Source organism: Populus euphratica, unplaced genomic scaffold (genome assembly GCF_000495115.2).
Source record: "Populus euphratica unplaced genomic scaffold, PopEup_1.0 scaffold206.1, whole genome shotgun sequence".
In the NCBI taxonomy this organism is placed as follows: Eukaryota; Viridiplantae; Streptophyta; class Magnoliopsida; order Malpighiales; family Salicaceae; genus Populus; species Populus euphratica.
The window spans coordinates 487559-503904 of record NW_011500012.1 but is presented as its reverse complement, the minus strand read 5'-3'; the positions used below and the strand labels follow the sequence as shown (position 1 = coordinate 503904).

The 16346-nt window shown below is 35.8% G+C and overlaps 2 protein-coding genes across 5 annotated transcripts; both read right to left on the bottom strand.

Annotated features, from left to right (window-relative positions):
- Nucleotides 1-331: 331 nt before the first annotated feature.
- On the bottom strand, nucleotides 332-6825 carry LOC105141522 (cardiomyopathy-associated protein). 2 transcript variants are annotated; one of them, XM_011048769.1, is made up of 4 exons: nucleotides 6537-6825; nucleotides 6244-6301; nucleotides 2463-6104; nucleotides 332-2044 (listed from the first exon to the last, which is right to left on the bottom strand). In XM_011048769.1, exons 3-4 carry the CDS (start codon nucleotides 6075-6077, stop codon nucleotides 668-670), a joined length of 4992 nt encoding a protein of 1663 aa, XP_011047071.1. In that variant the 5' UTR covers nucleotides 6078-6104; nucleotides 6244-6301; nucleotides 6537-6825; the 3' UTR covers nucleotides 332-667. The 2 variants fall into 2 exon arrangements, with proteins under 2 accessions (XP_011047071.1, XP_011047072.1); XM_011048770.1 differs by lacking the exon at nucleotides 6244-6301.
- A 962-nt stretch (nucleotides 6826-7787) lies between these two features.
- Nucleotides 7788-13266, bottom strand: LOC105141521 (random slug protein 5-like). 3 transcript variants are annotated; one of them, XM_011048766.1, is made up of 7 exons: nucleotides 12967-13265; nucleotides 12769-12832; nucleotides 11230-11328; nucleotides 10298-10474; nucleotides 9903-10001; nucleotides 9560-9802; nucleotides 7788-8679 (listed from the first exon to the last, which is right to left on the bottom strand). In XM_011048766.1, exons 3-7 carry the CDS (start codon nucleotides 11296-11298, stop codon nucleotides 8230-8232), a joined length of 1038 nt encoding a protein of 345 aa, XP_011047068.1. In that variant the 5' UTR covers nucleotides 11299-11328; nucleotides 12769-12832; nucleotides 12967-13265; the 3' UTR covers nucleotides 7788-8229. The 3 variants fall into 3 exon arrangements, with proteins under 3 accessions (XP_011047068.1, XP_011047067.1, XP_011047069.1); XM_011048765.1 differs by lacking the exon at nucleotides 12769-12832; XM_011048767.1 differs by lacking the exons at nucleotides 9903-10001; nucleotides 12769-12832 and having other exon boundaries at nucleotides 12967-13266.
- Nucleotides 13267-16346: the final 3080 nt, after the last annotated feature.

The window sequence follows — 16346 nt, the reverse complement described above, 5'->3', positions numbered from 1 at the left end:
AAACCCAAGCTGTAGAAAGGCGGTAGCGTTGCTGCTGTCATAACTTTGATCAATATGTAACTCACATCCTCAGTCCAATCAATACATGGAACAATTTGTCCTCCTGTGAACTTGCAGTGCTATATACAGCAAAATACTGCTTTTCAAGGAACAGGCAAATTGAACAGCTACACTAGACAAGACCTAGAACGGATCCGTAACAATCATGCTGCAACAGGTCCACGGAGAGATGACAACTCTGCATATCACCCGCACAGAGTCTACTAGAATAATCTCTTCTAAGATAATGCCTGGGCATATCAAAGATGAAGAGGAAAAACTGAGGAGAAAATTTGAAACAAAGCATTATACGCCTGGAATTGATCACATTCATTCTACAAATTGTAATTTACAATATGCAGGGATTTCAAACAATCTTTATCCCAGAAAAACTCAAACTGCTCACTCTTGGAACCTAAAAAATTCACACTTCAAGAAATCAAACCAAAACTCATTCTTGAAGAGATCATATCAATAAATTAGAAAGCAATCAAAACCCAGCCAAGTAATAGATCGTGGTAGACCAAACTATAAAATCAAAAAAGCCCATTCTCACACAACTAAACCAAAAGGAAGGAAAACTCAAAACACAAAACTTCCTCTCTTTTCTTCGCTACAATTCTTATATTCAATCTGAATCACTAGAGCTCGAGCTGGAGCTGGAGCTGGAATTAGAACTCGAACTATGAGATTTTGCCTTCTTGTGTTTGGTATCTGATATGCTCGAACTCGAATTTCCAGGTGTTTCATCGAATCCATGCTTTGATTCATGAGGAGCAATTGTGCTGGTTTCTCCACCACCAAATTCAGCAGCATCCGGTTCACTCTCCTTGATGGAAGTCACTTCAATTACTTGCACAATGCTTGATTCCACAGCCTTCATGGAACTCACTTCATTTACTTCTACAGTACTTGATTCAATATCCTCAGTGGAATCCTCTTCATTTATTTCTGAATTCCTAGAATCCATCTCCTTGGTAGAAGCTGCTTCATGTCCTGGTTTATCATTCGGATCCAGCAACTTTGGCTGCTGCTCAATATTTCCTTCTGAAACCTGCTTCATGGTGATATGAATATCCTCCAGAGATCTTGCTTCAACAACTGGCAAAGCTGAACTGGTTTGCCCGAGATCTTTGGTATCATCCACGACTAGCTGCTGCTCAATTGCACTGGGAACAATGATCTCCTCAACTTCTACTCCTTCATGAAGCTGCCTGAAAGCCAAGTCAACATCTTCGATTATTCTAACTTCAAGGACTGGGATCTCCTTGGCAGATCCCATTTCATTTGCTTCTGTTGTTGCATCCCTCAAATCCACCAGTTCCTCAATATTCTCTTCTGAGATTTGCTTCATAGCAATATGAATATCTTCTAAAGATCTTGCTTCAACAACTCGCAAGTCTGAATCAGTTTGATGTTTAGATTCATCCTCAGCTAATTGCTCCTCAACCATGCTTGGAAGGATGACCTCCTCAACATTTGCTCCTTCATGAAGTTGCTTGAAGGCCAAGTCTATATCTTCAACTGATCTAACTTCAAGGACTGGGAGCTCTGGCTTGACATCTGTCAGGCTTAAATTTTTTGGCAAGAAGTCAAATTCAGGACTAACACTAGTATTTTCTGATACTTGTTCATCATGGGGTGACTCACCAACAACTTCATTTACACTGAAGTCCCCAACTGTATCCAATTCTGACAACAATCCCTCATCAATCTCCTTTAACTCTTCTTCATCTTCGTTGATATTTTCCTCGGAAACAGGAGGGCCATATGCTTCTCCTGGGTAATTAGAGTGTTCTAAGACCTGATGATAATCCTCATATACAATTTTATCAAGGACGTCATCTTTCAAATCCATTCCACCATCTGGTGATTTGTATGGTAGACTATTGGGAGAGTCTGGGATGAAATTTGACATTGAGGAGGTGATACTTCTTGAAATTCTCTCTTCAGGATTGTGGACTTCTGGAATGTTTTCATTGTTGGAAATGGTAACAGATAGTCCCTGTTTGGTGTCATAGAAATCACGTTTAATGAACTAATTCAGCTACCTAATAAATCACTGATTTGCTGTAGAGTTGTAATACAAAATCCAAACCACAAATATTGAACTGATTTAAATGTTGAGAGAAGCATTCAAGTACTAGAATTCAATCGCAAACAAATCCAACACACGAGCAAAAATTCATATAGGTTTGAGAAAATAATATTGATAAATTCTTCAATTATTCCCAAAGGAAGGCATTCATACAACAAGAGGTCTTCATGGAAGGTAATCTTATGCACAACCCATGAAATATGCTGTGTGTACCACAAGAGGTCCTCATCTCAGATCAGTCATTCAACAAAACATGTAGAAGAAGCAATACATACTAGAATTAAGAAAAAAGTAAAACTAGAAGCAGAAGAGTTGCATGCCTTACCCGAGGTTCATCGTGATTGCTAAAAGATTGTTCAAGCATGGATTTATCTGACAAAGACTGCTGTTTCTCCAATTCAACATGAGGTTTTTCCTCAGACAGTGGATTTTGGTGACCAGATTCTGAAGAAACAACTGTCACATCCACATCTTGGTGAAAACCAGCACCAATCGCTGAATCAGAACTTGATAAATGCACTTGATCCTGTTCAGATTGGATGGTTTCTCCCTTCTCAGATGAATGCTCCTCTACAAGCTTCATCTCCGAAGAAGATACATTTAGATGAGTCCCCATAACTTGCTCAGCCACCACTGCTGGCTCTCTTTCTTCATGCACAGACAAATGTAAATCATTCGAAGGAACATGCTGAGAATTAGAATCCACTGGATCTAATTTCTCACCCACAGCTTGGAAGCCATCAGTATGAATATCCACATCAAAACTTGTTGAGCTGACTTGATCCTGCTCAAGCCCAAAAGATTTTTCAATACCAATTGCATGGTCCTCGACAGGTTTAGCCTCTGAAGCAGATAAATTAGTGTCTGCTGAAACCTGCTCAACTACCAGTAGAGGATAATCTTTTTCCAGTACAGGCAAATTGCTCTCTGCAGAAGCTATCTTATAACTAGAAGAGGCAAAATCCAACTGCTTACATCCATCAACAATGATTTCTGCTTCAAGACCTGATGAGTGCAGTCGATCCTCTTTGTGATGAGAGTTTTCTTCCTTACCGGCTACAACCTCCTTTGCTGATCCATTGTATGGTAGAGATGGAGAAGACTCAACTGAGAAATTCTCAGCAGTTGATTCAGGCTTTGTAAACCCATTTTGACCATCAAAATTTGACTCTGCTCCTGAGAACCCAAGCTCTGTAATCTCATTCACAGTATTTTCTGCAACTCCTGTTGATCTGAATTCATTTTCATCTGGTGAGTGTGCTTGTGAAGAGCCTTCAAGCATCACTTGGTAACTAGACGTGTCCTTCTCCAAGTTCTCAGCATGTGCTTCAGAATCTTTATCTGCAAATTCAGCCATTGCCAGAGGTGAACCCATTTCTGATCTTTGAGTGTCGGAAGAAAGAGAGGAAAAGGAGAGAATAGTCTCAATTGATGGGGGGCTTGAATCATAAACAGGATCACTATGTTGACCATCATCCAGCACTGCACTTGTCAAATGGATATCTGAATTATGAGAAGTTTGTAATGAAATGCCAGGTTCCTCAATATGATGGCCTCCTGGCTCCAAAACAGGTTCTTGATTGTCATCTGCCATTCCACTTAAAACATGTGAATCAGACACTATTGAGCTTTCCTTCAAAATGCCAGCATCCCCAATTTGAATGCCAGTTGACTCCAAACCAGGCTCCCTGTATTGACTTCCATCCATCATCTGACTTGTAAAATGAAAATCTGAATCAAGAGAAGACTGCGTTGAGATGTCACATTCGTCAATATGATCATTTCTTGGTTCCAAAACAGGCTCCCTGTGTTCATTATCATCTGCCAACCCATTCACAAAATGAAAATCAGAATCAAGTGAAGTTTGGATTGAAATATGAGAGCCCTCAATCTGACTGTTTGTTGGCTCCAGACTTGTTGATCCTCTATTCACATCACATATTTTGTCATCTATCTCTGACAATGAGGATAGGCTTGATCTACTGCTGTAATCCTCTTCACCATGTTCCATACGGAGAAGAATTTCACTTGTGTTAATCTCCTCAGGAGTTACCCCTCCTGATTCAGACAAGCCAGAATCTATTTCATGGTGGTTTTCAACGTCCCCTAATGCAATTTCAGCCCCATCATGGTGCAAATCGCTCTTCTCAACCTGTTCGTCTTCCACAGAATCTACCTCTTCAGATGATAAACTTCCCCTTTCAACAAGGAGAGAAGCATGGTCAACATTGGAAATCATTTCTGTTTCTTGAGAAACATCTTCTTCATTGATCCTCTTGTCCTCTTCCTCCAAAGCTGAACTAACTGACTCGGTATCTGGAACTGAGCTCACCTTTGACTCGCTAGCTTCACTTAATTGGCGCTGGAAAGTGTGATAGCTTGTCCCTTCAGTAGCAAATCGTTCAGGTACAAAATATGGCTTCCATCGAAGATCTTGCCTGGTACCCACCAAAGTTGATGGCCCAATGCTGAAACTTTCATGCCTTCGGAAAAATGGTTCCCTATGCTGAGTTACAGAGAATTCCTGTTGAAAACTATCTCCCTTAAGATCAGGCTTTTCTTCATTTGAGTCATAGGGAAGGTCAAAAGGATTTCGTCTTGGCAACAACACAGAAGGAGCAGACCCAGGAACATCATCATAAGGAAAATCAAACGGGTTGTGCCTAGCTGTTGAAATAGATGGAATGTTGATGGGGATATCAGCAGCATCCAAGTCTATAAGATTCTTCTCGGCCATCAATCTCATGTTTCTACGAGCCCTTCTCCTTGCAATAAGACTCTCCAAACGCTGGTTTCTTTCGAGTTCTAAAGTCCCTAAATCCATGAGGTTTTTCTGGTCGTCCTCTGTCCATTTGATTGCAGATTTACTTTCATCCTCTTTACTGCCTTGTGCTTCTTCTTCATTATCATTATCATCATCACCGTCTTCATCTTCATCTGCCTGGTTTCCCACATCCTCCTCTGACTCAATACTGCTCTCATTGCTCTTATGAGACCCCTCTGAACCAGCATCAGATCCATCATTGGAAATGTTAGCTGGTTGTGGAGCTTCCTCATCTAAAAGTGGGTGGAGCTCATCAAGCATTGGAAGAATGTCTGCCATTGAAGCATCTGGAGAGGAGCTTTCCACCCCATCAGATCCAGAATCAGAAGCCTCATCATCATCCTCTTCATCATCATGGTATGCACGTTTCCAAGATGATTCCTGAGAAAATTCCAAGTAACCATTATGAGTTTCAATAAACTCTCCCACAGAATTATCATCATCAAGATTCTCATCTCTTGAATTTTGAAGCAAAGAATATTGTTCTTCGACACCCTTTGCATGAGTTAACACTTCTTTGATCCCAAGATTCTCCTCTTGAATTTCCCTCTTCTTTCCTAACTCTAAATTATCAAAATCACTCTCCACTTCCTCAACAACTTGCTTCTCAAATTGAACTTCTCGGGAAGTTTCATCAATCAGCGGCACGTAATCTCCTGAATCACCATGAACCTCAATCTTCCTATTTTTGTTCTCCAGCAAGCTCTCTTCTTCAACATCTCTGTTCCCTACAAATCCCTCTAAACTAAAGCTTTCATCTTTCTGAACAACAAAAGTGGCATCCTCCGCAACCCCTTCCTTCTTTAAATATGAAATCTCATGGCTAACTTGTTCTTCTTCTTCTTCTTTTTCTCCTCCTCCTTCTTCTTCAACTTCAGGTATATTTGGCTCCCCAAAACTCAAAAGGGTCCCAAGCAAAATGGCAGTACAAATCAAAACAGGGGATGCAGTGACTAAAAGGGAAAACAAAAAAGGAAATGACCTATACAACAATAACAAGTAACAAACCATGCCCACAAGAAATGGATGTTTGCAAACTGATCTATAACATAATTCAAATGAAATCACCAAAAGTCTCCTAATTTGAACTGTAATTCTCATTGCATCAATACCCATTTCGTCTCTCTCCCCTCCTGTCACAACCTGTTTTTTAACAAACAACAAAGAAGCTTGGAATTAGAAACTAACTAAAATGCACTAGATCCACGAAACCCAATTGCTAAACATAACATTAGAAAACATATTAAAGGAGTTGATAATTGACAATTTGAGCAAAACCGACCTAAGAAAACCCAATCAAATGAAATACAGAGCAATCAAACGATGATCAAATTCAACTCCTGAAATCCAACCAAAAAAAATCAGAAAATCTAAGAGTTGGGCTCCGGGTAGAGTTCAAAAAAGATAGAAGAAAAATTCCATCCAAATAGAAATCTGGACCCTTCAAATTACGATCAACTTGGTGATCATAGCAATATCAATACCTGAGGGGCAGAACACAATAGAAAGGCAAGAGATCGATGCTAAAGTTTGAGACTTTTTAAAGGAACAGAGTGAAATGAATGAATGACTCACCAGATTGACATACAGATCAGAGGACTCAAAACCGAAAAAAGGAAATGGAATCCTCTGCTTTTGTTTCTCTTTCTTTTCCTTTCTCTCTGCAGCTCTCTCTTTTAACCAAGATTTCTTCTTTTTGGGTCAGCAATAGGCATGGAGACGGAGCTTTCTTTTTGTAGAGTGTGATTAAATTTTGTATTAGACAGAGATGATCAAATGGGGAGAGAGGTGGTATGATAATAATGGTACTAAAAGCAGAGAAAGAGAAAAGGTTGAATGTGAAAGGAAATGAAAATTAAGTTTTATTTATTTATTTTTATGGAATTGGTATATTGTTTTCTGTTATTGAGGATATCTCGATTTACAGTCAAGGAGTAGGACAACCCGATGCTCCTTGAGTTTCTGCCATTGGATTAAGATAACCACTCTCAATTCTGACTGTTGGATTAGCATTAGCAAGGCTAATCATGATTAGGGAGCACATGATAGCATATGATTAGAAGTCCACAATATAAATAACCCAATTAATATTTTAAGTATTTGCAGCTGATTGGTTTGGTTTAAAAGAAAAGAGCGTGGAATCGATCATTACATCCATCAGATAAAGGGATTTATTCTCTTTTCTTTCGTTCTTTCCAAGTTGGCAGCTAGGGCCTGTGTGCCCGACCATCACCCGTCCACTCTCTTCCATGTATATAATTTTAATGTATTTCGACCAAGTTGATCTTAGATTTTAGACGCAAAATGATTTTTTATTTTTTATTTTTTCTATTTTATGATCCCAGCTGCTATCAGATTTTGAGAGGAGATTAAATGGACTGAAACTGTCAAAGCCACCGAGCCAGAAGCAATGGAAATTTCAAATGGTGATGACCAAGTGTGGACTGCACAAATCATTCAGGGCCTTGATTTTTTAACCACCAATTGCGTCAACGGGTCTGAATCACTAAAAAAGTTGGTCACTGCTAAGAAGTGTAAGGGAACAAAGGTAGTTTAAAAAATGGCTACCCTTCATGGTGTGGTTCTGTTATTTTCCCCCCTCATGTTTGGTGCATGGCCTGGTATGAAAAGACTTGGCTATCAATTGGATTCAAGCTGTTTGTGTCATTCCAAGGCACTCTAGTCGCAATATCTTCAAACAAAATGTCGTGTTTTTCTTACAAATTCCTGAAATTGTAACAGAAGCATGTGTGGTTACGGACAAAGTTTGAGCCAATATTTTCCTGTCTAGCTTGATCTATCTAGATTTGAATGTTGCAATCAACATATCTGAACTCATCAAAAAGAGATCTTGAGAACAAGAAACTGTAAAACATAAGATACATGCAAGAACGTTTTAAGAGCAATAGAGTTTGTAATTTCCCCGGAAAGTGAATTCAGTGGGATATACCTATTGTCTCAGCCCGTGCAGGAAAGATTAACGTAAGCAAAGCAATTAGTTGGCTGTAAATGCTTTATTTTGATATTCAACATGAACGACAACGAATTTTTCAATCAAGGTCTTCATCATGCTACTGTTTGGGTGCCAAGCCACTTGCTCAAGATTTGAAAGAAAAATAATGTTAACCAGAACCTATCCTTGTTCTCTTGCCAACTTCGAGCTCGCCTAATTTTCACTTCTTTTTTTCCACTTCAGCTTCATCATTACAGTGTGATCGATGACAAGTGCTGAGCCTTGTGCTCATCCACACTCTCCCAAGTTTGAAAATCATGCCAGCTCTCCTTTCTTTAGTTCTTTTACCACGTCGACTCCTTCACTAACTGCAACATCTTCGCAACTAAGTGGCAAACCTTGTGTTTTCTCATCAATATTCTCCAAGTTTAAGGTTTTTTCATCACCAGATGAACTGTCATCTTCATCAGAAGCCACGGAGATACCACTTGGAGTCAATGTCTCTGAGCTCTGTGATTCAGACATGATGGATGGTGGTGGTGATGACAATCCACTGTTCATCATATCAAACTTTTTCTTGTCATCCTCCCTCATCCATTGGGCATAAGCTTCATGGTTAAACCCAGCTGAGTTTCTGCCACCAAATGCACAATCCAGCTTATCCATATCAAAGAGTTCTTCCATCAGCTTTTGGCTCTGTGGTCCATTGGAATAGACAAACCTCACTTTCTTGTATGTCTTGGGTTCAATAAATGGTTTCACCAGCTGCAAAAAAGCAAGTTTTGTAAATTTCGGAATCACAGTTAGCATGGGATAAGTAACGTTATAAAGGCCACAGGCAATGACCAAGAGAACAAGGTTTGACACCACAGGGACAAATACAAAATTAATTGGATTTGTTTCATAGTTCCATACATTTGTTCCATTATCAAAGAATATATTAACAATAGAGTACAGGGAATCAGCATTCTTTCTTACCTTTTCCCCCTTTTTTTAGAGTAAACCAACTCTTATGGTTCTCACCTATCCAATCAAATATAATTTCCATACATTTGTTTCATTATCAAAGAATATATTAACAGTAGAGTACAGGGAATCAGCATTCTTTCTTACCTTTTCCCCCTTTTTTTAGAGTAAACCATCTCTTATGGTTCTCACCTATCCAGTCAAATATAATTCTGTGCATGTCCTTCCCTAGAAATAAATTAGTCCCTCAAGTACAAGTCCAAATCTTTATGCATAAGGGGAAAAAAGATTGGTGGTCTGAAAGAACTTCATCACCTAAACTGACAAATTTCCCCAACAAAATTCTACATTGAATGTGTTCTTACATGTCTGAACTGCTCCAAGATCTCACAGTTTTTGCATTGCAACACCACAAACACATCAGATTTATTGGGTTGCAAATACAAACGATAAAGTAAATATGAAGTTAAATTAAGAGAAATTGGCACAACTCGACTGGATGATGGTAATGAAACTGATAGAGCAAATATGAAGATAGATGACGAGAAATTTGTGCATAGATGCCAGGTTCTCTTCCTACAGCAGAAAGCGTTAGGAACCATGAAGCAAGAGCCACATTTACTTTAAGTTTAAGGAATATTAAATCTCAAGATAAAGCATTATGTATATCATCACATACCGTCCAAAAGGATTCAAATACTTTGGGGGGGTTGTAGAGGATTCCAACACCTAGTCTCTCAGGGTAATGATTTTGCAGGATGTGAGCTGTTTCCCTAGCAGCCTTCACTGATATGCAGGACATTGTCCACCCTTGAAAATCAATTAGCCATACCATCTGATCCTGATCTGGATTTAAAGTTGTTGTGGCATTCTCCATACAGTAGACAAGGTGCCTGATCTGTCCTCTTATGTCGCTTGTATTCTGATATAAAAGGATTTGTCCTAAGTCCCAGAAAGCATAATACTATAATGAACCAAAACAAAATAGGAGTAAGCTGAATTTTTCATATTAAGGCATCCACCTGGAAACCAGGTCTAAAGATAAGAACAGTCCGTCCCTTCTTGTCAAGATAATTAGCTCTATAGACTTTTCCAGTCTCAGCTTCATTAGCAATATCTTCCTAAAACATGAAAAGGAAAAAAACATCATCTTAAGTTGCACAGAAACAGGGCACAGTTTATAACAGTTTCAAACAATGCCCATGTAAGGAATTGCAAGACATCCATATGTTTGAGAAATAATTGGTCTGGAAGCTCTTTTCTTTTATTTTCTTTTACTTCGTTTACCAGACATCCATGTCAGGTATGCACTAAAAGCTTTTTTCTTTTATTTTCTTTTCTTTTACTTGGTTTATAAAGACTTCCATACAGTCTATGTCAAAGAAATTCAATTCCAAAAAGTACTGGAAGCGTATACCCATCGGATCTTCTCAGGCTTGAATTCCAACCTCCATTTCACTGTGTTTTTCAACATCTTGGCTGCCTTCTTTGTATTCCAGTTCCTTGCTCTGAGATACCTTGATATTGATGCATCAGAGCAAAGCACTGGAAGCTTATCGGCTACAGGACCTAGTATCTTCCTAACATCATTGATCTGAAAAAAAAAGGAAGAAAGTTAGTTCCCTCCCACATAGTTGATTTGATCAACTGTAGTTATACATCGCTCGGTAGGGGCTTTGAAAGAGAAATAGAATTTAAAACCCAACAAGAAAAATCTAGGAATAGAAAGAATTATTTTGATTGATAATGAGTTTAGCATCAAAACAAAATGATTAAAATCAAATTGGTTAAAGTTTCCAATATGCTGGATGCTAAACAAAATAGAGGCAGCATTAAAATTGATCAACCCAAGGTGACAATTTGAGAAGAAGACAAATCCAAGTCCTACTCTAATGAAAAGAAGAGCCCTCCAAATGATTGGTAGACTATGCTCCAGGCCCAGTTAGAAGGTATTGAAGCATAGAGAAGAAGCAAAAAAGTTACTGAAGGAGAAAGCAGGATCATGCTTTTGTTTTTACTAGCTGCTAAGCATGCATAATAAGACTCGTTTCTCATGGTGCAGAGAAGATTAAAAGAAATGACCATGGAAGAGGGAAAACAAGAAGCAAACCCCCCTGCCCTTGTGTTAAGCAAGTGTATAATTAGCAAAGAATTCAGGGATAAACCTATTACAAAATTGATAGCTTATCTGATGAATTTCGTTGTTGAATCATCATTCCACTTGATAGGAACCAATTAAAATCACCCTTAGGCAACAGGACTTTCTCCTCTAAATTTCAAAATTCATTTTTATTGAAGTAAAAAAATATCAATGGTTCTTAAAGCTACTGTTAGGCATTACATATATACCTTAGCCAGCTGCTCTTGCTCCGACAAAGATTTTTCTGTACTGCTTCCTTGCAACTTCCTGATAGACATCTTTGCAAAATTTAGTGACGCTTGTGCAAGCTGAAACCAACATTTAGTAATCAATTAATTCGAGTATCAAACAGTTATTCAAAGTAGATATGCCACATAAAAGGAAAATACATTCCAATGACATACGACATCACAACGATCAACAAGAAGGCAAGTGCATATTTATGATGGTTTTGTTCCATTTCATGCTGAGCCAAACTACAATGATGGAAAATTGATCATACAACTATTAAACAACTTAAATAAGGCTTCTTCCTTCCTGATGACTGAATGGTATGAACAGCTTTTGGAACACCTGGAAAAAAAACTTTCTCCCATGCTTAGTGTTTATGAACAGAGAGTGTGAAAGGTCCCTTTTGCATGGAGAAATGACCATTCTTATGGCATTGGACTCCTAAAGACATTACCAATTCAGATCCTTCGTAGAAAAACAAACCGTTTTGCTTTGTTGAAATCTATATCAAAGAAATGAGTGCACAATGCTGGCTATCAAGAGAACTTCTTCCACTTCTCCAAGCCATGATATCTCAAAAATAATGGCGCAAAATACCTTTTAACTGACCATTCTAAAAATTCCCATCTTCAATATCCCCCACATGTTGTACAAGGGTGTTTCTTCCTAAAAATTTCCCATGCAGCTAGAAAATCCACTTCCATGCATGTCAATATTCTCAATAATGAATTTAAGATGATAGCATGGTACCTACAAACTAATTTTATAAATTCAGATGTCAAGAGCTGGCAAAGAAATGATCCAAGCATAGCAGCTGCCAGGACTACAAAATTCAATTATTCGCTCCCCTTTTCAAATCAATGGTCCCTCTATCAACACTACCAATTCCCCATTTCCCATATTCTAAATATCATTTCTTGTTTCACCTCTTCCGCTCCTCCTTATGGTTGCAGATTCTTCAAGCAAGTATACCAAGGAAGTCCTTCGAACAAGAAGACTCACCAATAATTTCAAACTCAATCCCAAAAGCCTAAATCGTTAAACAAATCACAGGTATGACAAAGGACAGAGATTCAATCTTAGCCAACCAAAAAAAAAAAAATCCTAGTCTTGAAATGTTCCGTCCACTTTCTTACCTTCAACGATCCATTGATTCTGTTTCCGATCAGTAAGTAAGGAGCAAAACGAAAAATCTTTCCATAGCATAAACATTAATACCCTCTTTCCTTTTTTTTCTTTTTTTCTTTTTTCTTGTTTTTTCTTGGTTAGCTTTAGCACAAACAAAAGCTTATCAAGAACAAGAGACACAGAAAACTATTAACCAGTCAATCATAAGTATCTCTGAAAATCCCTGGTGAACTAATAAGATCGTATTAGATATTTCATGCATGAGTCCTATAGCACTCGTATCCATCACCACAGCCAAAAAAGCAATATCCGGTTAAAAAGATGAAATTTTTTATATGATATTCAAATCAAAACAAAAGAGAAAAAACTGGGGTTTTCAATTTCATTACCTTTTAGCTGTTAAACAAGATGGCCCCATTTCTTTCTATTTATGTGAAACAAAAAGTCTCATTTCTGTACAAATGAATATGCCCCATTTATATTCTGCCATTAAAAACATGATTTTCCACTAGAAGGGCAAAAAAGAAAAGTAATTCCAGTTGGAATAAGCCTTTGAATTCAGAGAGTAAATGGATAGATACAGTTACCTTGCGTGGTGCAACGTTGGATGATAGATTTTTAGTCTCCGAGATTGTTGTTAGTCGCAAGTGGATTTGGACAAACAGAAAGGATATGCCTAGAAGAAGAAGAAGTGTTGAGAGACAAAACACAACAGGAAGAAGGGCAGGTGGCTGGCATTTTGAGGTAACTTTTGAAAGCGGATGTGTTCGATTGACCGGTTGTTGATGACGAGTATTTGGCTCCTGGCCTCGTTCTGTTCTCCTGCCCGGTGAATGGATAACGAAGGGTGATTTTTAGGAGATTTCGGCCCTTCTTTTTTTAATTTCATTTCTTACATGTGATGGGATGCTAATAGGTATATCCGTTTTCCGTGGCCCAGTTTTGTATGTGCCCGAACAATAAGAGTATCTCAAATGTAAAATTTTAAATTAAAAAATTAAATTGATAAAATAATTTTTTAAATGGTATAAATATAATTTTTTTAATTATATACATTTCAATAATAAAACACTATTTTAAAAAATTTATTATATTTTAATATATTTCATGTTAAATTAATTTCAATATAATTATATAACTAAGTTAGATATTTTATATATGATATAATTATAATGTTATTAATTATACAATTAATATGAATAATTTATAAAAGTAATATAAAATTAATGAAGTAATATGAAAGTTAAAAGATATAATTTAAAATGTATTTATATAAATATTTTTATTTTTTATTTTTATATGTTATTGTTAAAAACTTAATTTTTTAAAAGTAAATTCAAATTCAAACTTTGAAAAAAAACCGCTAATATTTTAAATTTTAATTTTTAAATTTTAGAAAAAAAATCAAGCTTTGAAAAAATGACCACCAATATTTTAAATTTTAAAAAAATAACTGTCAACATTCTAAGATTTTAAAATTTAAAAAAATAATTCATCTATAAATATTCTTATATACCTTAATATTTTTTCTCATTATTTTTTTCTCCTCAATCTTTTCAAGTTGCTACCATTGTGGTTGCTGAAGAAGAATCAAATAATCAATGGCGAAGAACAGAGTATCGTGGCTCTATTCTTGATCATAATATTGTCAATCATAATAGAAAGAAAAATGAGTTAATTTTATATAATGATTATTTTGCTGCAAATCCTAAATTCATTAAAAGTGAATTTTAAAGAAGATTTAGGATGAGTTGTCGTCTTTTTCTTCGGATCGTAAATGCAATGAAAGCTTATAATTCATATTTCAAACAAAGGACAGATGCTCTTGGTGTTCTTGATTTATCTTGCCTTCAAAAGGTAACTGTAGCTCACAAAATACTTGCATATAGTATTCTTACAGATCTTATTGATGAATATCTTCAAATTAAAGAAAGCATTATGATAGAAAGTCTTAAAGCTTTCGTTAAAGCAATCATAGAAGTTTTTGGTGATTAGTATCTAATGGCACTAAATGAGGCTGATATTTTTCTATTATTATCAATTGGAGAGCAGTGTGGATTTTCAGGGATGTTAGGGAGCATTAACTATATGCATTGGAAATGTAAGAAATGTCCAATTGCATGACATAGGTTGTATACTAGTCATTTTCTTGAACCAACTACAATTCTAGATGCGGTGGCTTCACAAGATCCTTGGATATGGTATGTCTTTTTCAGAATGTGTGGATCATTCAATGATATTAATGTCCTTGATCGATCATCTATCTTCGCTGCACTTGATGAAGTCGTACTGCTCCTGTCAAATATACAATTAATGGGCATAAATATACAATGAAATACTATTTAGTATATGGAATTTATCCTAATTGGTCAATATTTGTTAAGACAATTTCAAGGCCATTAAGAGCAAAGAGAAAATATTTTGTAAGTAAGCAAAAGTCTGCAAGAAAAGATATGAAGTGGGCATTTGGAGTGCTCTAATCTCGTTTTGTAATTATACGTGAACATGTTCAATACTGAAATGAAGAAACGCTTGCAAATATTATGAAAATTTGCATAATAATGCATAATATGGTTATTGAGGATAAAGGAGCAATGAACCTTGGATTTGACCATGAACGTGAAGTCAATTTCCTTTATATCAGTATCACATGGTGAAATACTAAAACTACATGATTTTCTTCAAACTCATAATTGAATCAGGGATAAAGCAACTAGCTCTCAACTACAAGAAGATTTGATTAAATATTTATGGAAACAATATGGTAACAAGTAGAAAATCATTAGATTTGAACTTCATTTGTCATCATAAGTTTCAAGTTTTTTATGTTTTTTTTTTATTATGGTTGTTAACTATTAAGTTAATTAATCCTACTTATTGTTGTTAAGTGTTAGAAGAACTTCAAAAAAGTATTACGAATTGATACCACTTTTATAACAATATATTTAAAATAACCAAGAAATTTCTATATATTTAATTAAAAATACATTACATTAAATAATAAATAAATCTAGTTAATTAAAAATTAAAACACTTTTGTTGCATAATTTCTAACTTTTTATTTTAAAAATACGCTGTAGAAATTGGATTCCAATTGCATAATTAAAAATATGCATTTTCATAATTTGTTCTTCTTTCTTAATTCTATCCAATTCTTGTTTCTCTTAACTTTATTGAATTATCATAGTTTTTTGCTCTAACATAATGTTTTTGTCTTGTTTCTTCTGATCCTCAATTTGAACTAAAGTATCCCTAAATTATTGTAAAAGATTTGTTATAGTTGTCTTCCAAACTTTATATTTTTCTTGTTTACGTTTAAATCGTTCCTTTGCAGCCTTCTAACCAATTGATCTATCTTGATAAATCAACAGTTCATTGTCTTCTCCTAAACTAATAGATTCAAGGGTAAATGGAACTAATGAAGCCGAACTTGAAATGACATGACTTTTTTGTTTCTTGTTTGATCTTTAATGTTGACTTACACACTTAAATTGTCATTTGAGTTCTCTACTTAAGATAACCCAACAATATTCTAGTTGAAATTGTTTACCAATGCAAGAAGCATATATTTGTCGAACATTATTAATATGGTAAAAAAAATTAGAGAAATTAAATAATGTTAAAATGTAGGTTAAACAATTTAACATGAAAATGAATATTAAAATTTCTCTTGATTCTTCAGTCATTCCACTTTACTGACGATTTTCAATTTGAGTAACAAATCCAATAAATTTACCGATTTTTCTATTTACTTCTTGATATCTACTTGAGATGCTTATTGATTAGTACTTAAAAGTGCATTTTTATCAAGGTTTTATATCATCATTTTGCACTTGAAGTATCAATAACTCCTTAACTAAAACATGTTTTATAAGAATGTATCTAATAATATAAGATAACTATAATTTATGGTAAATGTCTATTTTTAATGCAGGCCTATCACATAAATGAAAGGATTAATTGATGA

Bases quoted from the DNA above. Each gene is read 5' to 3' on its own strand.
- LOC105141522 (XM_011048769.1), bottom strand. From the start codon at position 6,077: ATGGGTATTGATGCAATGAGAATTACAGTTCAAATTAGGAGACTTTTG. The intron at 2,045-2,462 runs GTAAGGCATGCA...GACACCAAACAG, and splicing joins GCAATCACGATGAACCTCGG to GGACTATCTGTTACCATTTC.
- LOC105141521 (XM_011048766.1), bottom strand. From the start codon at position 11,298: ATGTCTATCAGGAAGTTGCAAGGAAGCAGTACAGAAAAATCTTTGTCG. The intron at 10,475-11,229 runs GTATATATGTAA...TTTTTTTTTCAG, and splicing joins AGCAAGAGCAGCTGGCTAAG to ATCAATGATGTTAGGAAGAT. The intron at 9,803-9,902 runs GTGGATGCCTTA...CTTTTATATCAG, and splicing joins TCTTTAGACCTGGTTTCCAG to AATACAAGCGACATAAGAGG.